The sequence below is a fragment of the Eleutherodactylus coqui genome, chromosome 3, assembly GCF_035609145.1.
Source record: "Eleutherodactylus coqui strain aEleCoq1 chromosome 3, aEleCoq1.hap1, whole genome shotgun sequence".
Classification (NCBI taxonomy): Eukaryota; Metazoa; Chordata; class Amphibia; order Anura; family Eleutherodactylidae; genus Eleutherodactylus; species Eleutherodactylus coqui.
Genome location: NC_089839.1, coordinates 23,781,572 through 23,808,945, shown reverse-complemented (window position 1 = coordinate 23,808,945; position 27,374 = coordinate 23,781,572). Strand labels below are relative to the sequence as shown.

Genomic DNA, 27,374 nt, shown 5'->3' with positions numbered 1-27,374 from the left:
AACGGTACGTTTCCCATAAAATGGGCCTTTTTGAAGAGCATATGCCCCCTGATAAGTATGTGCCCTTGAAAAGCATGTAGCCCCCAATGCGTATTTGGGGTATGCGCTCCTGATAAGTATGTAGTCACCAATAAGTATGTGTCCCCCAAATGTATGTGCCCCCTTAAACGTATGTGCCTACAGCAGTCTTCTAGAGCATGGGGGTGCTTTGTGCACAAAGGGCGCTATTGCTGGTGCTACTGTAATGTCAGCCACTTTTGTGTCCCCCCAACCTTCCCTTTAATTGCTGCAGGATTGTATCCGTATTGCTGTAACTTGCACAATGTTCTTAATGAATTTGCATTGATTGGCGCTCGGGGATTATTGGAGAACTGGACATGAACGTTAAGTTGGCGGAGAGCGGAGATCTAACGAGTTGAAGAGGTTTATCATGATTTCAGACTTTGGCTTTAAGATTTGGGGATGTTTTGTCTGCGGCCGAGATCGCTATCTGCTGATGTCGTCTGCGCCGATTCTTAAAGGGGAACTATCACCACTTTGTGTGCACCAAAATAAACCCAAAGGAAAGTCAACAGGAGGAACCTCAAGGAGCAGAGAGAAGTAACTTTTCCTGTTTCATAGATGGTTCAGAAGAGCATTGGTACCCAGATATACTCCTCACTAACTATTAAGGAACAGAAAAACATTCCAGAAATAGCGCCACACCCTGGCATGGGTCTGATATTACAACTAACTTTGTACATACATTACTCATCCTGTACAGATCCGGATCCATTGGCAGAATACAGAGTGCAGCTCTGGAGTATAATACAGGATGTAACTCAGGATCAGTACAGGATAAGTAATGTATGTACACAGTGACTCCACCAGCAGAATAGTGAGTGCAGCTCTGGAATATAATACAGGATGTAGCTCAGCATCAGTACAGGATAAGTAATGTATGTACACAGTGACTCCACCAGCAGAATAGTGAGTGCATCTCTGGAGTATAATACAGGATGTAACTCAGGATCAGTACAGGATAAGTAATGTATGTACACAGTGACTCCAGCAGCAGAATAGTGAGTGCAGCTCTGGAGTATAATACAGGATGTAACTCAGGATCAGTACAGGATAAGTAATGTGTGTACACAGTGACTCCACCAGCAGAATAGTGAGTGCAGCTCTGGAGTATAATACAGGATGTAACTCAGGATCAGTACAGGATAAGTAATGTATGTACACAGTGACTCCACCAGCAGAATAGTGAGTGCAGCTCTGGAGTATAATACAGGATGTAACTCAGGATCAGTACAGGATAAGTAATGTATGTACACAGTGACTGCACCAGCAGAATAGTGAGTGCAGCTCTGGAGTATAATCCAGGATGTAACTCAGGATCAGTACAGGATAAGTAATGTAACAGCCTTACACAGTGACTGCACCAGCAGAATAGTGAGTGCAGCTCTGGAGTATAATACAGGATGTAACTCAGGATCAGTACAGGATAAGTAATGTATGTACACAGTGACTGCACCAGCAGAATAGTGAGTGCAGCTCTGGAGTATAATCCAGGATGTAACTCAGGATCAGTACAGGATAAGTAATGTATGTACACAGTGACTCCACCAGCAGAATAGTGAGTACAGCTCTGGAGTATAATACAGGATGTAACTCAGGATCAGTACAGGATAAGTAATGTATGTACACAGTGACTCCACCAGCAGAATAGTGAGTGCAGCTCTGGAGGATAATACAGATGTAACTCAGGATGAGTACAGGATAAGTAATGTATGTACACAGTGACTCCCCCAGCAGAATAGTGAGTGCAGCTCTGGAGTATAATACAGGATGTAACTCTGGATCAGTACAGGATAAGTAATGTATGTACACAGTGACTCCACCAGCAGAATAGTGAGCGCTGCTCTGAAGTATAATACAGAATGTAACTCAGGATCAGTACAGGATAAGTAATGTATGTAAACAGTGACTCCACCAGCAGAATAGTAAGCGCTGCTCTGAAGTATAATACAGGATGTATCTCAGGATCAGTAGAGGATAAGTAATGTGTGTACACAGTGACTCCACCAGCAGAATGGTGAGTGCAGCTCTGAAGTATAATGCAGGATGTAACTCAGGATCAGTACAGGATATGTGACTCCTCTATGTCACTATATTATGGCGCTCTGAGGTGGACATTGCTTTATGGTATTTTCTTTCTGTCTCACCAGATGAACATATAATGTAATTGCGTCTTGTTTTACAAATGCCCCTTCCGGTATAGTACGGGTTCTGGGACGAAGAGAGAAGTAGAAACACTTGGCAGGATTTATAATTGTCTCGGTTTTGGTAACTTTCCAGGTTCCCAATTAATTTTCAGAACGCAGAGCAGGAAGTGAGTGCCTCCCAGATATCCGCCGTCTATAGATGAAACCAGGAGAGGGTTAAACTGCGTCTTCATAGTAACTGATCCATCAACAAGCCCTGGAGAACACTGATGCTCCTCGGTTAGATCAGTTTCTGGGAAAGCCAATGTGGCTGGCAGCACAACACTTGCAGGTAGTGTGGATGACCCCCATGTACATAGGAACATGGCATTCAGGACTCCAAGAAAGCCGAGTAACAAACCCTGCGGAATCTAAATGGAATTGGTGGCCATATTGGGGTCACCCATCTTTCCTAGGCCTTGATAAAGTAGGAGAACTCGAGGGCTTACAGCATTACAGCTTCTTAATGTTTTCCTAGTTTGTCTTGTAACATTTGTTCTCGTCTTGACCCTGAGCGGCTTCCTCCAGTTTCGGGACGATGCGCTGTTCCCCATTATTCTGCATTTCATCAAAATCTTAATTTTTCATCCCGCAAAAGCCAAAAGTCCAACTTGGCGAAGGAGGAGATTTGAGATCCCCGTTTCCTTGACCTCATGTGTCTAACAAGTATTTGCCTGCAGATAGAGACTTATAGCAGAGCCACATGTTCCCAGATCACGGCTGTAAGGACTCCAGTAGTGCCATGTGATGTAATGACAGCTCCGCGTCCTACATCCTCTGCTGCATGTCTTCACCTTTATAAGATTTATCTCCATTATCTGCTCCAGGAATTACCTAAATCTGCAAAAAAAAATCTAACCTACTGCTACAGGACCTAACAGCAGGGGGCGCCAAACAGAATGCACAAACCAGGAGAGCAATGGGGATATATAGTATTGGGGCTCAATTACAAAGGCGTATACAACTTCAGTCTATGAAAATGGACTGATTTCACTGGATGTTACATGCTTTATGTCTCATATGTGCGTTTTGACTTCAACAGCAGAATAGTGAGTGCAGCTCTGGAGTATAATGCAGGATGGAACGCAGGATTAATACAAGATAGGTCATCAATATATAATCGCTTAGGACCCCCAGTGATCAGCTGATTGCCTGGCCCACTACCTGTGCAGGAAGGAAGGGGCGGATGTCATCATAGCGGATGGCAGAGGAAGTGCCATAGCCGGCCTATTGAAATCAATGAGGGCTGAAGCCGGCTGATACACTTCTTCGTGTAAAAGGGCCATTAGACTTGGCAATAACACTATAGTCACACTAAGAGTAATATCTCACAATTATAGTATAGGATGATTATAATGTGGCAACACACAATAACAGCAAAACTGGATCCTGATAATACAACAGGAAAAGTAAAGCACACTTTAGTTTGCGTAGTCTGTCAGTAATGGGATCGTCCTCCACGTATCGTGACCCCGGAAACAGTTCACCTAAACTATGCTGGTTTATAAGTATCCAAGTGTGACCTCAATTGAAGTTCTAACAATAGTAGGGTGAAATTTGGGAGATTTCCCATTGTTCATGTAACTAGTATTGAAACTCCTTTCTGGTGAACACACGGATCGTTTTTTAATGAGGCTGACCTCACTTACGGAAGTGACATGGTGGTACTGACTTTGGCCAGTTCCTGCTAATCTGGAATTGAGAGTGTTCCTTAACTACGATCTCTAGCAATCCAGTTGATGGTTCAGACATCCTCTAGGCTGAAGTGTCAGGGTGGCTCTTTTATCCTGGCTTGCAAACTGCCTTAAACGGGATGGTAATATCCCTGTAACCTCTGGTCACTCGGGAAGAGCTCCAATCAGTCTCTGGTCCTTCCTGCTTGGACAGCATTCACAGCAGCTGTGCCCACAGCAACCTCTCAGCTGCAAGCATGTGTCCCTGTAGCCTGGGCTGCAGGCTATCAAGCCCTCACACCAGTACTTGCTGCTCTTTCCTCTGCAGCAGCTATTCTGTACTCCTACTGCGCTGTCCCTGCTGCTCTACCTCACAGTGCATGACTAACATACTATGCAACATAGTAACATAGTACTACAACATAGTAACATAGTACTACAACATAGTACTGCATTTCCTTCTTCCACCTGGCTGTGACACAGCAGTCTCCTTTAATATGGTGCTAGAACCATCAGGACCTTTCCTGGGGAATGGGGTCCTTCTCTGGAGTGTCCAGCCCAACCATCCCATCATTCAGGGGACAGGGCTTAACATGGGGATGCAACTTTTGGGTGCAGCATCACTCAGAGTGTCTTTTCTGCACTTCTTGTTAACCCCTTCCTTCCCCTTTGCCCCTATCAAGCTGAGAGCTGCTTGTCTTAGAAAGGTGGAAAGCAGAGCAGGACTCCCCTCTTACACCTACAGTACCAACCCAGGCCACTGTAACGCAGACAGCGCTGCCCACACTGACAGAGGGTCTAGTAATCAGCTGATTGGCAGGGATTTCAAATAGAGGGCCCCCACCAATCAACTATTGAGGACCTGTCCTGAGGATAAGCCACCGATAATAAGGTCTCGGTAAACCCCTTTAAGAAAGACCAAATTAAAATTCTGGGGCGGAGCTGTGATAACCTCTTGTTCATTTTCTCTTAAAGGGGCTTTATCACCGGGAGATCTATTCCTATCCAAAGGATAGGGGTAAGTTTCTGATCTCAGGGGGTCCAATCACAAAGCCTTCCAGCGACCCTGGGGCTGATACTCCAGCAGTGATATGCATGTATGTGTGACTATCTTGCTCCATCCCATAGAGGTGAATGGAGCGATGGTCCCATATGTGCACCACCTCTTCATTCACATGGGAACTAGGGGTGTGAAGATCTTGGAATCGCTGCAGGTTTCAGCAGTCAGACCAACAGTGATCAGACAATTATCCACCATCCTGTGGATAGGGTATACATATCTTTAGTGGTAAAACCTCTTTCTTCCATAAACAATGCCACTCACTGTCCACAGGTTGTATCTAGTATTGCAACTTAGCTCCAGTAAAATGAATTGGGCTGGGCTGCAATACCACCCACAACCTGAGGGCAAGGGTGGCGCTGTTTATATAAAAAAAAGACTGCTACATTTTTCTAATCCTAGCCAGCCCCATTTACTCTTGCTCAGCTGTCAGGGTCTATTAACAAGGATCCAACCGCTATTTTCGGAATTGGATAAATTGTGTATCTACCGATATAGCAAAAGTCAACGATATTTAACGTGTTATGATATATGAACGAAAATGTTCTTATTTTTCAATAATGTTGAGTTGCAACATTACTTTAGACTCCAGTTATGACCGAAGCTGTATTCAAAGAGCTGACATCTCGCTGCCAGCCCTGCTGGTGCAGTGCTGTACAGAATGGCGCCGTCCTGTAAATACCGTAAGTATTGCGTGCGGCGATCTATTTTAGTCAGTCGTGTGACCTGCTATCATTCCCCACTCCAGCTAAGATGAAGATCTATGAGTGCAGCTTCCTCTGTGGCCAGTGAAGGCTATTAATACAGAATATGACAGTCCATAAAGCCCCCCAGGCCGCCCCCCGAAGGAGAGGGGATAGAGGTCGGATATGGGGTAATGAACTCTTCCCGGGAATTCATGAAAACGCAAAACACAAGCGATTTGCAGCATACGAGATAAAACTGCAGAGCAGATAATCATCTCCTGGCCGGCCAGCACTTAGCAGGACTGGAGCGGCCCGGTGCCAAGTTCATTAACGAGCGCGGCCGGTGCCAGCAGCAGAGAACAGGAGTTCCCGGGATGTTTTCCTTTTATTAAGCTGTGATAAAGCACTTGGGAACGATGTCCAAGAACTGAGTCCAGAGAACAGGACATTCCTATCATCAGGCGACCCCAACACAGGCCACATCCTGCAGGGCACGGCAACTGCACACAATGTGTAGTATATCCTCATTATACATGTGCTGCTGGTATAACATCCCATATACCGTGATATGGCTCATGCTGGTATAACCTGGGTATTTCCTGTATATAATTATATATGTACAGCTGGTATAACGTATGCATTCTGTATATAGTGATATGGAGCATGCTGGTATAACCTGGGTATCTCCTGTATATAATTATATATCTCTAGTATATAGTGACATAGAGCATGCTGATATAACCTGGGTATCTTCTGTATATAATTATATATGTACAGGTGGTATAAGTTATACATCTCCTGCATATTGTGACATGAAGAATGCTGGTATAACCTGGGTATCTCCTGTATATAATTATATATGTTCCGCCTTGTATAAGTTATGCATCTTCCTGTATGCAGTGATGTAGACTATGCTGGTATAATCTGGGTATTTTCTGTATATAATTATATATGTACAGCTGGTATAAGTTATGCATCTCCTGTATATAGTGATATCGAACATGATGGTATAACCTGGGTATCTCCTGTACATAATTCTATATGTACAGCTGGTATAAGTTATACAACTCCAGTACATATGGACCATGTTGGTATAACCTGGGTATAGTATAATGTTCCTGTACACGCCATCTCACATTCTGATGAAGCAGAGCATCCAGCTGTGAAGTACGACCATGATTCATGTACACTGGCTGCTGGAGCTATGATGGACTGATGCCCGTTCTATGAGCGTGGGCACCTGGAATAATACGTGGGCTGCAGTGGCGTCTGTCCAGGTGCTGATAGCAGGAAGTAATAAGGATGATGGAAAGACATTAGAACATCATGTACAGGGCATGATGATTCACAATGGTTTCACCAGCTACACTGGTTGGCATGCGGCCGAGAGAGTCAGATAGCTGGACTGTCATGGCAAAACATAAAAGGATCCTGATGGGCCGGGGAGGAAATGTACAACCTGCATGTACAGCCCCAAGCCTGCAAGAAGAGGAAGCAATACCCCGAATAACAGGTGGGTAGCATGTCCTCCGACCCCTCTTCCACATGTGGCGTGAGCCAGATTCCCAGAGAACATGGTTGGATATGAGTACAGAGATAGTGACCTCAGATACATGGCAGATCTGGTTAGCTATACAGTCGTAGTGAAGTGGAGGAGGTATCACTGTGTATCTAAGCACACTTGGTTCTCACTGTTAGAGAATTTTGGGTGGTACTGATTCTCCTTGTGGAGATCCAGTTATTAGTAAGCCTTTAAGGCAATGCTTCCTGGGAAAAATATGCAAAAAAGCTCTCTAGGTGCACGCCTCCCAACTGTCCCATTTTATGTGGCATTGTCCATCCACAGTGCCCTCTGTTAGGGCTTACTCACACAATTGTGTTTGCGCTGCATATTGCACTTGCAAAATTAATACAACCCATTGACTTAATTGGATTCGTTAACATAAGTGAAAAAATTATGCAGCATGTTGTATTTTTGTGTGTATTGTGCATGAAAATAGCACATATTAAACTAAACTTAACCCTTTCCAATCCACTATCTGATATCTAAAGACATTCTGATTGAAGGCTGTACAAATTCCGATGTTGGAAGACATCCGGCAGGGTATTCCTACTGTATATTACTGGCCGCTCTGTTGTCGGGGGGGGGACCTCTCCAGCATGTCCAATACCAAAGTACTGGCTCTAGCCAGCAGGTGGCGCCATTGTATAACTGCAGAAAGGAAAAAAACCCTAGGAAACCCTGAATCCAAAATTGGAATGCAAAGGGTTAATTGCCCATTGAAATCAATGGGAACATTCTTGCGTGTTTTCTTGCGCACGAAAATATGCAGAGCATGCTCTGGCAAAAAATACTGTAAAATACGCATACACACGCGCAAAAACACAATGGCCATCTCGCAAGTACACAGCGCAAATGCACGTGTAAATGCGCTTACGGCTGTGTGAAGCCAGCTGTAGGGTGGGGTTTATGCAAATGTGACCCAAAATAGTATTTTCTGGGAGGTTCTGTGGAAGATGCTTAAAAGGAGGAATTAAAATTTGACTAATATGTAAATAAAATTCAAAGCCCTTATAAGGCGTCTGGGCTTTGGATAATCCCTACTTATATAAAGCTTCTTCAGAAGAGATCAAATTCTTGAACCAACCCAGTGAAGGTTAATAATTGTCTGCATGTTATCCCGGGTAACTGCTGCTAGCGGCACCTTCTCCTTCCCCCCCTGGCACGGTCTCCGGCATCCTCCAGGTCAGCATACACTAAACTATCCTTCTAGCCGTCTTCTCTGTTCATAGGGCATACATGCGTGCTTAGCTCGTCTCTTAAAGGAACGGTACATACCAACTTTTCCGTTCCCAGCTTATTCCAATGCTTCCCAGATCACTCAAGGCACTGGAATGTGCCTGAGCAAAAGATTTCAAGTGAAGGTGTTTCTGTAATCAGCTTGCTAATCATTTTTGACTCGTGCCTGTATACCCAGGTTTCCTAATCTATGCTTGTCCTGACCTCGGCCTGATTTCCCATACTGCATGAACTCTGCCTGCCCCAACCTCTATCTGGTATACTAACTACATCCTTGCCTGTTCATTTGATACAACGCTCAGGTGCTTTTTGGTCCACCCAAGTCAGTTGCTACAGCACCAAGACTGCTCCTAGCAAAACCGACCTGGGGATTCCCTACAGCAAAGACCAAAGGCGTCAAAAAGGGGTTAAAGAATGAAAATCAGGAGACCCCTAGATGCAGCTTTCAGGAACAGCCCAAACCCAAATCATCGAAGACATAGGGGGTCCATGCCCGCTGTAAGGGCGCCCACCCACTGGCGTTTTTTTTCCCTGCGAAATTCGCAGCATTTTTTTCTCTGCAGGGGTCTATGGGACTTGTAATGTTAAAATCGCGATCGCGCAAAATCGCGATTTCGCGGTAAATTGCGATTTTGCGCGATCGCGATTTTAACATTACAAGTCCCATAAACCCCTGCAGAGAAAAAAATGCTGCGAATTTCGCAGGGAAAAAAAACGCCAGTGGGTGGGCGCCCTTACACTAGGATTCTAAAAACTTGTCTGCTTTTTTTCCAAAAACTGTAACACACCAGTCCACAGCTTAGTCCTATTCAGTGCTATACAGGGTGTAGTCAAAAAGCCAGATCCATCACTATTTCTTAATACTGATGTCCTATATTTAATAGGAGAGCCTAATGTAGTGCAGAGTGTTAAGGCAGCAAAAATGCTCTCACTCATGACCTGAAGGTTGCAGGTTCAAACCCCGCTTGGTTCAGGTAACCGGCTCAAAGTTGACTCAGCCTTCCATCCTTCCTAGGTTGGTAAAATGAGCACCCAGGTAAAACATGACTGGGGAAGGCAATGACAAACCACCAGTCTGCCAAGAAAACCATGTGACGTCACCTTAGGAGTCAGTCATAACCGGTGCTTGCACCAGGGGACTTTACCGTTACTGGAATAGGAAGGCATGGATGGGCTACCTCATGGTACTGTGCATAGGCCCCGGAACATGGATTTCAATTTTGTCATGTGGCCCCCTCTTACAGATGGGGAGTAAAACCCAATTGCAAAGTTGAAGAGTAGTATGTGAGAAGTGTGAATCCCGTGGGACCGCTCCTATAACTGAAGCATACTCAAAGTGGCCTCCTTGTACTGCGGTAGGGGCAGATCATCCAGGAAGTCATCTGCCATTGTCTGTAGGATATTTAGGTACCGATCTGCGTTGAGAGTCCCTCGAATGAACAGAGGTCCAATAACGGCTCCATGCATGTATCATAGCAGAAACCGGCCATTTCCAGTACACTTGCCTTACTTCAGTCATAGCAGCGGTCCCACAAAAACACGGAAAGTGGATTTCTGCTTCTTACATGCTACTCTTCTTCAACTTTGCAGTTGAGTTTTACCCTCTATCTGTTAAAGGGGCCACAACACAAAACTGAAATGCATGTTCTGTGGCCCCCAGGAGCCCATGCGCCGTACCATCATGTAGAGCAGCCATGTCTTCCTATTCCAGTATGCTGTTGTTACATCAATATAGGACACCAGTAATAAGATATGGCGCTGGATTTGGCTTTTTGACTACACCGTATAGCTGCAATACCACACGCAACCCACAGTCAGGTATATATATATAGGAACATGGGAGAAAGCAGCCATGTTTTTTCTAGTCCTGCAGAAGCCATTTACTTTTTTTTTTACCATAGAGCTGAATACTAAAAAATGTTAAAATATGGGCTTGTTACAAGTAAAAAATGTCATCGATGTACCCAACGTGTAAGAGTGAAGATAAACCAAAAATACCGCCCATTTCTTCATGAACCCTATATATCTGCACCGTATTATGAATGGGGGGATAATATCATATCGTCATGGAAAACCGTGAATAAAAAGAACCGCTACCCCTATGTAAAAAGATTATGTGTCAACATAACCCATTCAGTAGTGCAGACTGGGAACTAAGCTCTTCTCAATGCCAGATAGCTGCTGTAAAGTCACACCAGGTCGTAGGATGACTAAAAACGGACAAATATTCCAAAGAATAAAATACCGTTTTCCTTCTGCACATTACGCCGGCAAGAATAAGGCGCCATTTTAGCTTTAGGATTACTGCCATAACACTCTGACCCCCGCGGTTGTACAGAAGCGAATGTATGTCACCACAGAACTATATGGTCTGGTTCACACTAAAATGTGGTTACATTATAGTCAGACTGCATGTTTCAGAGGTAGATGTAGCAGAGCTGGCGCAGTTCAGAGGTAACAATGGAGGTTTGGAGATACCAGTGGTCTCAAACAATCAGCTCCCCCCCCTCCCCCTTTACTTTATGACCCCACAGACATATATAGTTGTTGAAGCCAATGGTATCTACCCATTTGATCTGTCTGATGAGCACCGATTAAATAGTTGGCGACAACCTACCTTTTTCTTGCTGCAGTAAATCTGCCACTTCTTCTCTGGGGGAAGGGCAAACATGGCCTCCCTGTTCTTGTCTGTGAGATCCAGCTCATCCTGTCAATCAAAGAGAAAACAAAATCTGTTAGAATGTGTTCCCTGCCACCGCTGGCTTTAGGATAGATGGCACCCTTTCTTCTGGCGCCACATCCTTGTCATAAGGAAAAAACTACCATATATATCTTGTACTTATAGGCAGCCTGCCTGCATTCTGCTTCTGCACAGAAGGTAGTGTACCAGAAACAAGCTGATAACATAAATACAGCACCAGAACCAAGCACTTACCATAAATATAGCTCGAGAACCAAGCTCAGTACCTAAACACAGCCCCAGAACAAAGTCCATAGCATAAATACAGCATGAACCAATCTTACTGCATAAATGTGGCCCCAAAAGTAAGCTTATAACACATACAGCCGCAGAATCAACTTTAGTACATACATACAGTACCAGAACCAGGCTCATAACATTAAAACAGCACCAGAAACAAGCTCATAACACGAATACCACAAGCACAGAATCAGGACCAACCTCATAACATAAAAATACAGCTTCAGAATCAAGCTAATAACAGTAATACAGCCCCAGAACCAAGCTCAGTACATAAACACAGCACCAGAATCAAACTCATAACATTAGTACAGCCCCAGAACTAAATTAAGCAGATAAATACATCTCCAGAGCTAAACTCAGTACATAAATACAGTTCCACAACCAAGCTCACATCATAAATACAATACCAGAACCAAACTCCGTACATAAACACAGCATTAGAACCAAGCTCAATGCATGAATACAGCACCAGAACCAAGGTCATCACATAAATATGGCACAAACCAACCTCAGTAGATAGCTACAACACCAGAAATAAATACAGTAGCAGAACTAAGTGATTGTGTTGCGGGGGTGCTGATGGACTGAGAGCGGCGCCTCAGAACATGAGAGGGGAGGAGTCAGAGCCAGGAGGAGGATGATTCATGTAGCTCCACAAGACGCTGCAGCATGGAGCCAGGGGATCATCTGGCCAGGCAGACCTAAGGGAGGCGACTGCCGCTGCCTACATCCACCAGATGCTCCCCTTACAATCAGCTGGCCGGTGCCTTGTGCAATCACATGGGTCGCAGGCAGCTAAGACTAGTCATGTTTACTGTCCCCTACAGATGAGGTATATAAATACACACAAACCCTCATTTATGCCGATTATTGATGGGGTGGGGGGGTAGCTCAGAATCATTGTGACCTCCAGCAACCAGGCAGAAATGACAATGTAGAAGATCACCTGATGTCACTTTATTGCGGCTCAGCTCTATTAACATAAGCTGCAATACCTCTCACAACCTATGGGCAGTGGGGGCGCTGTTTATGGAAGAAAATGGAAAGTTTTTTGTAATTCTTTAAATGCAGCAGCACAAAACTGTCTCTTGTTCTGCACTCCTGATTGATAGGCCAATTTTCCGTGGCTGTGATATGGCCACATTTTGGATTTCCATGATGACCACAAAATATAGATCCTTCATGTTTCTATTCAACCAAACTCACCATAGGCTATATGTCATGATTTAATAAGGTGGAAATTCCATCCTCCTCTCTCTTTCTGTCTCTCTCTCTCCAACTCTTCCAGTATTGTCAGTCTTTACTGTACTTGTTGCATGCTACTCATGAACCAGGAGGATCAGGATGAACAGTGGTACGCTCTTTACATACGGAACTTTGCATGATGTTTTCTAGTTGGATATAAATGGTGGGAGGTATGGTATGCTGCATGTGGCAACGATCCATCCGGACTCCTCGAAGTGCAGAATCCCATTGGCGCTGTAATGAATGTCACTTTTATCGCCCCATCATACCGGTCTGGCCAGTGGGTCGGACTGGTGATAATCGCCCTGAAACAGGTAGCAGCTGTTGACAAATATAAAGTTCTCCCGGGGACCCTCTCTTCGAGACCTGCCGGGGGGGCTTGTGGCCTATGTAGTGAGAAGTATGAGGAAGGGGGGGATAAAGCTGCAGCTGCGCGAGCAAACATGTGGAAATGCTTAAAAGATGGATTCCCAAATTTAAGGGCAGACAAGTGAAACAACATCCATACCCCTGTTACATAGGATTACTGGCCCGGAGTGAGATTCCAGGTCTAAAATAAGCCAAGGAATGCTGTCTGAGGTCAGGGTGCTTGTACAACAGGAATGGGGGGGGGGGGGGGGGGGCACCGAGGAAGAGGACGATGTGTGCAGAGATCCAGCTCATAAAAAGGACTGACTGTACATAAGAGGCCAGATCCATAAACTCTGCTTCTACTTCAAGTCTTTTACTCCAGCTTCATCTAAAGCTGCATTCACAGGTTGCATATTTCATACTCCAGTCATCTCTAGAGCTGCATTAACACCATCCTGCTCTTACTTCTTGCTGTATACTCTAATCACATCCAAAGCTGCATTAACAGTACTGCGGTTGTATATTTCAAACCCCAGTTATATCTGGAGCTGTATTCATAATTCTGCATTGTATCATATACTCCAGTCACCTCTAGACTTGCATTCACTATTCTGCTGTTACTTCTTGCTGTATACTATAACCACATCCAAAGCTGCATTCACAGTGCGGCTGCTGCATACTTCATACCCCACCCATATCTAGAACTGCTTTCGTAATTTGGCTTCAGCATCATATACTCCTAGGTCACCTCCCGAGCTGCATTCACAATTCTGCTGTTACATAATTTATGTACCAGTCACATCTAGAGCTGCATTCACAATTCTGCTAAGATCTCATATTTTATATTCCTATCACATCCAAAGCTGCGTTCACATTTTGCCATCTCATATTTCATAGTCCAGTCATTTCTAGAGCTGCGATCCTAATTCTGCTTCGGCATCATATCATGCATTCCAGTCTCCTCCAGAGCTGCATTCACAATTCTGCTGTTACATACTTTATACAACATTCACATTTAGAGCTATGTTCATAATTATGCTGTTACTTCATATTTTATACTCCGGTCACATCAAAAGCTGCGGTCACATGCATTGCTTGTTTAGTGTGCATACAGATTGTGCTTTCTGTGCTGAATCATTATTTCTGCTCAGTGACTGCTAATTTTTCATTGGACCACCAGAGCTATAAAGGGTTCTCTAGAACAAAGTATCTAGTTTAGAAAAACACTACATCTCCCAGAATGCCATGCAGCAGCCCAATGCAGTTTCAGCTAAATGGTTACAAAATATTTCAGCTACAGCTCTGGGTGTTACTGGAGTTTAGTACCATGGTGGCTCAGTGGTTCGTGTTCCTCCTTGCAGTCCTGGGTGTGAGTCTGACCAATGGTAACATCTGCATAGATTTTCTATACTTCACGCTACAAAAAATGTGAAAGGCTTTTTAAGGTATTGGCCCTACTCTGTAAGATATAGAAAAATGAAATTGTGATCCCAGGTGGGATTGACCCCAATGGTGATGGCCTGTGCACAGCGCTGCGGAACATCTTGGTGACGTGATAGCATTAAAATAAATAAATAACCAAGTACAACTAAAACAGAGTATTTACCAAAGTATTGACACCCTGAAGCGAAGTGCCGCCCTCAGCAGGTTGTTGTGAATAATTTCTCCATACACAGCGTCTAGACACGAATTGAACACCGGATTCTATTTTCTTGAAGTAATGAATTCTCTTCAGTTTGGCGCAGACACTGGCCACAGCGATCTATGCCAAGCGTGCGGACAGGGTTTCATCATAACTAATGTGCTGTGAATTCTCATACACGAGCGCTCAAATTTACCAAGCGTCACTTCTACACTTTATCAAAAAGGAGCCAAATATTCAAAATGTAGTTATCAGGTTCTGCCACAAAGTAACATAAACTACAGTTATTCTACAGGTATGGGAGAGTGTGGGGAGTATGAGTATCACCCCATATATACAGGAATATTACTACTATAATACTGCACCCTATGCACAAGAATATAACTACTATAATACCACCCCCTATGTACAAGAATATAACTACTATAATACTGCCCGCTATGTACAAGAATATAGCTACTATAACACTGTCCCTTATGTACAAGAATATAACTACTATAATACTGCTCCCTAGGTACAAGAATATAACTACTATAATACTGCTCCTATGTACAAGAATATAACTACTATAATACTGCCCCCTATGTACAAGAATATAACTACTATAATACTGCCTCCTATGTACAAGAATATAACTACTATAATACTGCCCCCTATGTACAAGAATATAACTACTATAATACTGCTCCTATGTACAAGAATATAACTACTATAATACTGCCTCCTATGTACAAGAATATAACTACTATAATACTGCTCCTATGTACAAGAATATAACTACTATAATACTGCACTCTATGTACAAGAATATAACTACTATAATACTGCCCCCTATGCATAAGAATTTACCTACTATAATACTGCACTCCATGTACAAGAATATAACTGCTATAATACTGCCCTCTATGTACAATAATATAACTACTATAATACTGCCCCCTATGTACAATAATATAACTACTATAATACTGCCCCTATGTACAAGAATATAACTACTATAATCCTGCCCCCTGTGTACAAGAATATAACTACTATAATACTGCCTCCCTATGTACAAGAATATAACTACTATAATACTGCCCCCTATGTACAAGAATATAACTACTATAATACTGCCCCCTATGTACAAGAATATAACTACTATAATACTGCCCCCTATGTACAAGAATATAACTAGTATAATACTGCCCCTTATGTACAAGTATATAACTACAATAATACTGCCCCCTATGTACAAGAATATAACTACTATAATACTGCCTCCTATGTACAAGAATATAACTACTATAATACTGCCCCTATGTACAAGAATATAACTACTATAATACTGCCCCCTATGTACAAGAATATAACTACCATAATACTGCTGCTATGTACAATAATATAACTACTATAATACTGCCCCCTATGTACAAGAATATAACTACTATAATACTGCCTCCTATGTACAAGAATATAACTACTATAATACTGCCCCTATGTACAAGAATATAACTACTATAATACTGCCCCCTATGTACAAGAATATAACTACCATAATACTGCTGCTATGTACAATAATATAACTACTATAATACTGCCCCCTATGTACAAGAATATAACTACCATAATACTGCTGCTATGTACAATAATATAACTACTATAATACTGCCCCCTATGTACAAGAATATAACTACTATAATACCGCCCCCTATGTACAAGAATATTACTACTATAATACTGCCCCTATGTACAAGAATATAACTACTATAATACTGCCCCCTATGTATAAGAATATAACTACTATAATACTGCCCCCTATGTATAAGAATATAACTACTATAATACTGCCCCCTATGTACAAGAATATAACTGCTATAATACTGCCACCTATGTGCAAGAATATAACTACTATAATACTGCCTCCTATGTACAAGAATATAACTACTATAATACTACCCCCTATGTACAAGAATATAACTACTATAATACTGCCCCCTATGTACAAGAATATAACTACTATAATACTGCCCCATATGTACAAGAATATAACTACTATAATACTGTCCCTATGTACAAGAATATAACTACTATAATACTCCTATGTACAAGAATATAACTACTATAATACTACCCCCTATGTACAAGAATATAACTACTATAATACTGCCCCCTATGTACAGGAATATAACTACTATAATACTGCCCCCTATGTACAAGAATATAACTACTATAATACTGCCCCCTATGTACAAGGATATAACTACTATAATACTGCCCCCTGTGTACAAGAATATAACTACTATAATACTGCCCCCTATGTGCAAGAATATAACTACTATAATACTGCCCCCTATGTACAAGGATATAACTACTATAATACTGCCCCCTGTGTACAAGAATATAACTACTATAATACTGCTATGTACAAGAATATAATGACTATAATACTGCCTCCTATGTACAAGAATCTAACTACTATAATACTGCCCCCTATGTACAAGAATATAACTACTATAATACTGCCCCCTATGTACAAGAATATAACTACTATTATACTGCTCCCTATATACAAGAATATAACTACTATAATACTGCCCCCTATGTACAAGAATATAACTACTATTATACTGCTCCCTATATACAAGAATATAACTACTATAATACTGCCCCCTATGTACAAGAATATAACTACTATAATACTGCCCCTATGTACAAGAATATAACTACTATAATACTGCCCCCTATGTACCAGAATATAACTACTATAATACTGCCCCCCTATATACAAGAATATAACTACTATAATACTGCTCCTATGTACAAGAATATAACTACTATAATACAGCCCCTATGTACAAGAATATAACTACTATAATACTGCCCCCTATGTACAAGAATATAACTACTATAATACTGCCCCCCTGTGTACAAGAATATAACTACTATAATACTGCTCCTATGTACAAGAATATAACTACTATAATACTGCCCCCTATGTACAAGAATATAACTACTATAATACTGCCCCCTATGTACCAGAATATAACTACTATAATACTGCCCCCCCTATATACAAGAATATAACTACTATAATACTGCTCCTATGTACAAGAATATAACTACTATAATACAGCCCCTATGTACAAGAATATAATTACTATAATACTGCTCCTATGTACAAGAATATAACTACTATAATACTGCCCCCTATGTACAAGAATATAACTACTATAATACTGCCCTCTATGTACAAGAATATAACTACTATAATACTGCCTCCTATGTACAATAATATAACTACTATAATACTGCCCCCTATGTACAAGAATATAACTACTATAATACTGCCTCCTATGTACAATAATATAACTACTATAATACTGCCCCCCCCGTTCACAGAGTCCTGGCAGTCGTCTCCCCTGTTCTGGGCTCATCAGTCGGGGGTTCTTACAATAATAATTTGTCATCTTGCAGTTTTAAGAAAGTGAATAAAACCGTAATCCTCTCCTCAGATCGGGGGCAGCGGGAGAATATGGAGTAAAGCCTTGGACAAGCGTCAACTTACTGTGTGGCTCAATCTAAAGGCAACATTAAAGTAACTTTCCTTCCAAGGTCCCTTGTCGCTGGCGCTTATTATCCGCAGCCAGGCAGAGAACGCCGCCAAGTTTCAGGAAAACGGACAAAAGAGCCGGAGTCGGGGCCGAGATATTCAGTGTCAGCAGTTTTATAGGACTATTTGTAGAACGATCCTGGCATGTTTTACATGAACTGTGGCGATTGGCGAGGGCAAGGCGAACACAAAAATGTACAACTGCTACTGGGCCCATGGAGAGAAGGGGCCCCACTTAGGTTGGTTCACTCTGCATAAAGGGGGAGAACCAACCGGATCTGGATCCACTTTAAGGGACCATGTTTCATATGAGGTCCTTTGTACAGACTTAGAGGAGGGCCGTGTAACCAAAGGGGTAATATACATTATATTTCTGCCAGATTATTAGATATTCTGAACTATCGGACCTTCATAGAAAAATATATGACATTTAGAGCTAGAGAACATGGTAGACACCTTCATCTTTGTTCATCCTGAGCCTCCTCATTCATCAATAGAATGCCAGAACTGCAGTCAGGGGTGTGACTATCCTGGTCGCAGTATAGGTGACTAAAACCAGGCAGGGGGCTAAAGGCAACCCACCCAGATCCACAGGCAAGCGGCACTTTTAATTGAGTGGATCCTGTTGAAATCTATTTGAAGCAGAGAGGCAGTAGCTCCCTGCCCGCCACCTACATACAGTAAGTAGATCATCAATGGTGAGGGCACCATTTCTCTATGTGAGCACAATTACTATACGGGGGCACAGTGAGGGCACCATTTCTCTATGTGAACACAATTACTATATGGGGCACAGTGAGGGGACCATTTCTCTATGTGAGCACAATTACTATACGGGGGCACAGTGAGGGCACCATTTCTCTATGTGAGCACAATTACTATATGGGGCACAGTGAGGGCACCATTTCTCTATGTGAGCACAATTACTATATGGGGCACAGTGAGGGCATCATTTCTCTATGTGAGCACAATTACTATATGGGGCACAGTGAGGGGACCATTTCTCTATGTGAACACAATTACTATATGGGGCACAGTGAGGGCATCATTTCTCTATGTGAACACAATTACTATATGGGGCACAGTGAGGGCACCATTTCTCTATGTGAGCACAATTACTATATGGGGCACAGTGAGGGCACCATTTCTCTATGTGAACACAATTACTATATGGGGCACAGTGAGGGCATCATTTCTCTATGTGAGAACAATTACTATATGGAGCACAGTGAGGGCATCATTTCTCTATGTGAGCACAATTACTATATGGAGCACAGTGAGGGCATCATTTCTCTTTGTGAGCACAATTACTATATGGGGCACAGCGAGGACACCATTTCTCTATGTGAGCACAATTACTATATAGGGCACAGTGAGGGCACCATTTCTCTATGTGAGCACAATTACTATATGGGGCACAGTGAGGGCATCATTTCTCTATGTGAGCACAATTACTATACGGGGGCACAGTGAGGGCATTATTTCTCTATGTGAGCACAATTACTATATAGGGCACAGTGAGGGCATCATTTCTCTATGTGAGCACAATTACTATATGGGGCACAGTGAGGGCATCATTTCTCTATGTGAGCACAATTACTATACGGGGGCACAGTGAGGACACCATTTCTCTATGTGAGCACAATTACTATATAGGGCACAGTGAGGGCATCATTTCTCTATGTGAGCACAATTACTATATGGGGCACAGTGAGGGCATCATTTCTCTATGTGAGCACAATTACTATACGGGGGCACAGTGAGGGCACCATTTCTTTATGTGAAAACAATTACTACATTGGTTACTATTTCTCTATGTGGGCACAATTACTATATGGAGCACAATGGGGATACTATTGCTTTATGTGGGCACAACTATTATTGAGGGAGCAATGAAGGCATTATTTATGTGAGTAAAATTACTATATAGGGCACAGTGAGGGCACTATTTCTCTATGTGGGCACAATTACTGTGTGGGGCACAATGGGGGCAGTATTTCTTTATGTGGCCACAGTTACTATATATGGGCACAATGGAGGCAATATTTCACTGTGAGGACACAATAGTGGTATTATTACTGTATATGACACAATGGTGACATTATTACTGGATGGTAGCAAAATACGGGCATTTTTACTGTGTGGGAGTACAACGGGGGCAATATTATTGCATGGGAGTACAAAAGAGGATCTGTTACTGTATTTGAGCAAAATGAGGACATTTTACTGTATGGGGCACAATGGTGGCATTATTACTGGATGGAAGCTCAATGAGAGCTCTATTACTACATGGGAGCAAAATGGGGGGCACTATTACTGAATAAATGCAGAAAGAGGGTGCAATTACTGTCTGCAGCACTATGGATGCAGTCTTTCTGCAGAGGTGGGGATGTGCTGAAAAAGTGAGGAGTCAAAAATGTCTATGCATTAAATTCTATAGAAATTGGTCGTGGCTGACAGAAGTTGTCATGGTGGTCCAGGTTGATTGAGAAGAAAAGGGAAAGTGAATGATTCCAATTACAGGGGCTGTCACCTGTAATCACCGGAGGAAGTGGCACTCAAATCACTTATAAAGTCTGCAGACTATCTATATATATTTGCCATGGGGCCCATAGGACTCTAGTTACACCCCTGAGTGCAGTACAAACTGACACACTGGCACTGCAGTGGGAGGATGGCATTCAGGACAGTCTCGCAGCTGCTTTTGTGGGGTGGAGGTCTATGGAAAGCCGACTGCTGCAATGTCTGTCACTATAAGAGAGCCGTCGGAGACATTTTTAGGATTTTGCTCTCATTCTTAAGTAGCTCTGAAGAAATTCATCGCTTCACACCAAGGAGGAAAATATGTAGCGAACTCCGTCCAAACACAAACCACAAGCGTTCACCTCCGCCATCCCAGCGCTGGGGTCTCCGCATACTTTCCAAGCTGCAAGATCCCAAAATTTTCTACTCATCTGTTTATTTGGGGAAACAACGTTTCTCAGCAACACGGTCAGGGCGGAGGTGCGACATCCTGTCCCAGAATTCCAGCCGCGGCCGTGGCCCGTCCAGGAAGGAGGTCACCGCCGCGCTACGTGTGAATGATTCCACGCACCCACCATCACTGTCCTATGGCTGAAGAAGTTAAGGCGCAAATCTGGAGTGTGTTCAGACTTCCTTAGTTGTTTCATAGTTTTCGAAACCCAACTTTCCCAGATTCCTGCATGGCAGTGATGCATAGCGATGTGGAGGAAACCCACAGCGCCCAATCCTCCAACTCCACATCCAAAGCAACAACCAATCCTGAGCTAGGCACTGTACGCCATTTCCCTTTTCATGGCGTCTGCGACTCATGTTACTACTCAGCTTTTCGCACAACCTGAATGGCTCATAAATATGTATTGCTATACAGAGTCAAATACTCCACCTGGTCTATTTCCAATATCACTACCTATGTGTCAGTCCTCACTGCAATTTTTGCATTCCATTTATGAAAAAGGAGACTCAGGATGAAAGTCTCACACAAAAGTCATGTGATTTATGATCAGTAAGCAATGTAGGGTCCGTGGCCGCCCTGTTCAGGGTACTCGTACCGATATTGCAATTGTAATTTATGCCTGCAATGAGTTTTACGAGGACGTGTTCTGTGCAATGTGTGGGATATGGCACATTTACACGTTTTGTTTCTGTGCAAGACTGGCATGAAAAGAGAACATGCTGTGACTTTTCTATCTTGACTTTTGATCAGACAGAAATATTGCCCTTGTGTATAAACGTACAGAGAATATATATATATATGTCCATATCGCAATCGGACAGAACGCGCACGAGGAAATTACCCATGTGAACACGGCCTTCTAGGAAGCAGCTTTATTATACACAAACCTCCCACCCAGCCGGATGTATTGCATCCTGCTATAAGCAGTGTGCAGAAAGTGCTCAGCGCGGCTCTAAGACTCTGTGCCTTTAAGGGTCTTGTTTGCGCAGCGTGCACTGGCTCCAGTCCTCCTCTCTGGGGGATCTTTACTGTCAGCGCGCATCATTCCTGGAGCTGAATGGGAAGTAAGGTGTGAGAAAGGTTAATAGGAAACTGCAGAGCGCCACCACCTGCCCCTCCGGCAGCCCCTGCTCCATTACCGGAGTCTGAAGAGGGTTCTTTTCCTTGTGCAAAAGTAATTCACACTCTGGGACCCGCCAAATTACACGGGCGTCAACCGCCCCGCTGATGACTTCCTGCCTGTTACAAGCGGCGCTCAATGTCATGTAAAAGAGGCGTACAAAGCGGCCGGGGTCCAACGAAAAATATCAACTCAGGATAAGTAATGTATGTACACAGTGACTCCACCAGCAGAATAGTGAGTGCAGCTCTGGAGTATAATACAGGATGTAACTCAGGATCAGTACAGGATAAGTAATGTATGTACACACTGACTCCACCAGCAGAATAGTGAGTGCACCTCTGGAGTATAATACAGGATGTAACTCAGGATCAGTACAGGATAAGTATTGTATGTACACAGTGACTCCACCAGCAGAATAGTGAGTGCAGCTCTGGAGTATAATACAGGATGTAACTCAGGATCAGTACAGGATAAATAATGTATGTACACAGTGACTCCACCAGCAGAATAGTGAGTGCAGCTCTGGAGTATAATACAGGATGTACCTCAGGGTCAGTACAGGATAAGTAATGTATGTACACAGTGACTCCACCAGCAGAATAGTGAGTGCAGCTCTGGAGTATAATATAGGATGTAACTCAGGATCAGTACAGGATAAGTAATGTATGTACACAGTGACTCCACCAGCAGAATAGTGAGTGCAGCTCTGGAGTATAATACAGGATGTAACTCAGGATCGGTACAGGATAAGTAATGTATGTACACAGTGACTCCACCAGCAGAATAGTGAGTGCAGCTCTGGAGTATAATACAGGATGTAACTCAGGATCGGTACAGGATAAGTAATGTATGTACACAGTGACTCCACCAGCAGAATAGTGAGTGCAGCTCTGGAGCATAATACAGAATGTAACTCAGGATCAGTACAGGATAAGTAATGTATGTACACAGTGACTCCACCAGCAGAATAGTGAGTGCAGCTCTGGAGTATAATACAATATGTAACTCAGGATCAGTACAGGATAAGTAATGTATGTACACAGTGACTCCACCAGCAGAATATTGAGTGCAGCTCTGGAGTATAATACAGGATGTAACTCAGGATCAGTACAGGATAAGTAATGTATGTACACAGTGATAGAGATGTTCCTGCAATGAACAATATCCACGAGTGACACCTGTCAGTATCCATCCTGTCCTGGGTTCACTCAGCAGCCACCCTGGAATATAATGTTGCTTCTAGAGCCAGTTACTCTGCCTGCTGAGGAGGGTAAGAAAACAGCAGAAAATAACCCCACGCGCCTCCCTGCTTATTCCAGCAGTCTGAACGGATTCTGTTCCCCCGGGTTTCAGTACAAAAGGTCTGTTTTTGAGCGTCACCCAATGAAAATATTTTCCAGCCCCTCTGTTTGAGATCCACGTACGCCGCTGCCTCGCAGCCCCAGATTAATGCATTTTTAATACTAAGAGAAATCAGCGCTGGATTCATTTTTCTGTTATTCTAACGATTACGCCGCGCGTTTCAGTGTGTCAGACTTAGCAGAGTGGCCCAAATAAGCAAGGAGAACATTAAAAGAAAATAACCAAGCCGTGTGGCCTGATTTTTGCGCTAATGAAATTAACCGCTTCCTATACGACCATAACCGTATTTTTGGAACAGAAAGGAAAAGCAATAAAGTTCTGTGCTCAGGCGGCGATCCGTTCTCGTAGATGCTGACAGGTACCTGCTAATGGTAGGAAGCCTAAAGGAATTGTCCAGGGTTAGAAAAACATAGTTGCTCTTCCAAAAACAGTGCCACACCTGTACATGGGTTGTGTCTGGTATTGCAGATGAGCTGTATCAAAGTGAATGGAGTTGCAATACCGGATACCACCTCTAGACAGGTGTGGCACTGTTTCTGAAAGAAAGCAGATACGTATTTCTAAGCCTGTATATACCCAAAGGCCGGTGATGTAATGGAATGAATTGCACTTCAAGATGAAATGGCGCCATCGTGCAATATTGTTTCTCAGTTCTGCTGTCAGTGGATACAATGTACAGACCCTGGGACCACTACATGCCCAGGGTGATGGCCCAAGGACCCTACAGTTCTCTCTATGTCCCAACTGTCCCAAACTCAGTGGGACAGTTCTGGATTATGGGCGGCTTTTCCACCGTCGATGGAGCAGAGACAGATTTTGAAGGGGCAGCTGGGAATAGAGTGGAATAAATACATCCTGTACTCACGCCGTCCCTCGCTCCCCTCGCCGCTATACACCACGCTGCTCTGGTACTGTGCTCACTTCCTGGAAGCATAATATTTGTGGCCAATCACTGGCGTCAGCTGTACCAACACTGAGACCCGGGACTGAGTGTTCAATCATGTGATCACACTACCCTGAAGTGAGCTGGGGACGGGAGCGGTGTGGACTGGAGTGGGGATGGGAGGGGGTGAAAGACATGAGCATGGGTTGTTTTTTAACTTTATTTCAGAAAAGGGGGTATTCGTTACATCCGCGCAACACCAGAGCACAAAGTCTTAGCATGGACGCAAGGCGGCGCTCACACAAACGCTATAAGCATACACAAAATGCCTACTTGACACCAAGGCAGGACTGCAAACTGGTCTCATGGGCAGACATAACATATCCCTACTCTAACGGCACAAGCACCACGGAAAACTTGCCTGCAAGCAGGGTGATCGTCCCGATAAGGACGACCCTGCGCTGGATCCTAGGGACATACTTATCCCTGGATGGCAAACGATCCACAGCAGGACAGGACGCGGCTCACACCAACTCACAGAACAGGACTGTTAACATCTGATGTCTGGAAACCTACACAGACACTGAACATGCCACTGTTCACACCACAGAACCGGACTCCACTGAGAACTCTCATGCATACAGATATCAAACCGCAGCTAGCCCAAGTATCCTCACACCAAGAGGAAAAAGTCAGCCAACGTGCTGACACATAGGGAATCATGTCAGGAATCACCCATCTGACCATACGAGACATGCTGAGGCTGCACTTGTGAAAGGGGAAGGGAGAAGGGGGCTCACATAAGACGCAGACAGGGACAACAGGTGTCCAGACTGTCCTCAGGGAATGTGAGAGACACACTACAGACTAGATATGCATAACACCAAGCACAGAGTGGGATTAACACAGAATGTATCAACAAGATAAAATGACCAGCATTCTCTGGCAAGAAAAGCTAGTATTTATGTGCAGCATAAATTGGCTTGCTGGAGAATACCATACCCAGCCAGCTCAATAAACCCTCACCTGTGAAGTTATGCTCATGGAAACCTGTAGAACAAGAGGTCCCAGGTGCACAACTTAACAGAATTATTGCTGAGGGGGGCATAAGGAGGTATTATCACTGTGAGGGAATCATTAAGGATCACTATTACTGTCAAGGAGTCACTGAGGGTCATTATTAATGTGAGGGGGTCACTAAAGGGCATAATTGCTTTAAGTGGTCAATGAGGGGCACTATTACTGTGAGTGGGTCAATGGTGGGCACTATTACTGTGATGGTGTTATTGAGGGGCACTTTTACTTAGAGGGGGTCGGTGATGAACACTATTACTGTGTGGGTATCTCTGAAGGGCACTATTGCAGTGAGGGAGTCACTAACGGGTAGCACTACTGTGAGGGAGTCACTGAGGTATACTGCTACTCTGAGTGGGTCAAGAATGGGCACTATTACTGTGAAGGGGCACTATTACTGTGAGGGGGTTATTGAAGGGCACTATTACTGTGAGGGGGTTACTGAAGGGCACTATTACTGTGAGGGGGTTACTGAAGGGCACTATTACTGTGAGGGGGTTACTGAGGGGAACCATTACTGTGAGGGGATAACTGAGGCGTACTATTACTGTAATGGTGTTACTCAGCGACAATAATATTGTGAGGGGGGGGGGGTCACTGAGGGGTACTACTATGCCGAGGGTCAGCAATGGCCACTATTACTGTGAGGAGGTTACTGAGGGACACTATTACTGTGATCGTGTTACTGAGGGACACTATTACTTTAAGGGGGTCACTGCAGGGCACTAACTGTGAGGGGGCACTGAGGAGGACTACTACATTGAGGGGGTCAGCGAGGGGCACTATTACTGTGAGAGAGTCAGCAGTGGGCTTTATTACTATGTGGGGTCACTAAGGGTGCCATTACTGTGAATAGATCAGTGATTGGCACTGCTACTGTGATGGTGTTACTGGGGGACACTTATCCTGTGAGGGGGACACTATCAGACTTAGGCTGGGCTCACACCGGCGGACCGTATTCCGCACGAGGGAGGCCCGCAGCGTATTCCGTCTGTGAGCCCGGCTGGCGACCTTGCGTACCTGTTGTTTCTGTATAGCAGATGACTGCCGTGGCTCGCCGTTGGTCATGCTTAGTACAGTTTTTCTTTACAATATTTGTATCTCCCGCGCCGTCATATGGGCCGCAGGTCAGATGGCCTCCAATGACTTCAAGAGGGGCCGTCCACGGCAAAATAGATCATGCTATGACTTTTCCTCCACTCGTAGAATACACAAATCGTATGCACAAGAGTGAGCGAAAAAGCGAATTTACATGCGTTTCAAGGTCCGCATTTTGTGGCGGATCCTCTGTACGGAAGCCGATCGCGGATTCCGCAATTTGAATCCGCCAGTGAGAGGCGGGCGTTAGAGGTTACTAAGGCAGCACTATTACTGTGAAGGCGTCACTGAGGGACACTATTACTGCTAGGGAGCGTCTAACCAGCACTATTAGGCCTCAGGCACATGAGCGTTTTTTGTGCAGCTAAGTTAGCCATGCAATAAAATCGTGACCATCAGAACCAACGATTAACACTGTATTCATTCAGACAAACGATTTGTAGCCGCGCAAAACTAGCAGACCGAAAAATATAGCACATAAGCGATTGAAATTTCCTGCTGCCGAAAAATATATGTCTCACCCTATCTTTGGACCAAAAAACACTGGAGCCTCCATAGACTCCTATGGGAGCTGCAAAG

General features: G+C 43.7%; 1 protein-coding gene across 3 annotated transcripts in view; it reads right to left on the bottom strand.

Moving 5' to 3' along the window:
- The window catches only part of DAAM2 (dishevelled associated activator of morphogenesis 2), a 211,451-nt gene that overhangs the window by 123,109 nt on the left and 60,968 nt on the right, over window positions 1-27,374 (bottom strand). For all 3 annotated transcript variants that reach the window (XM_066595315.1, XM_066595317.1, XM_066595318.1), the window contains exon 3: window positions 11,083-11,172. In XM_066595315.1, the coding sequence (XP_066451412.1) occupies window positions 11,083-11,172 (90 nt within the window). The remainder of the gene's footprint in view (window positions 1-11,082; window positions 11,173-27,374) is intronic.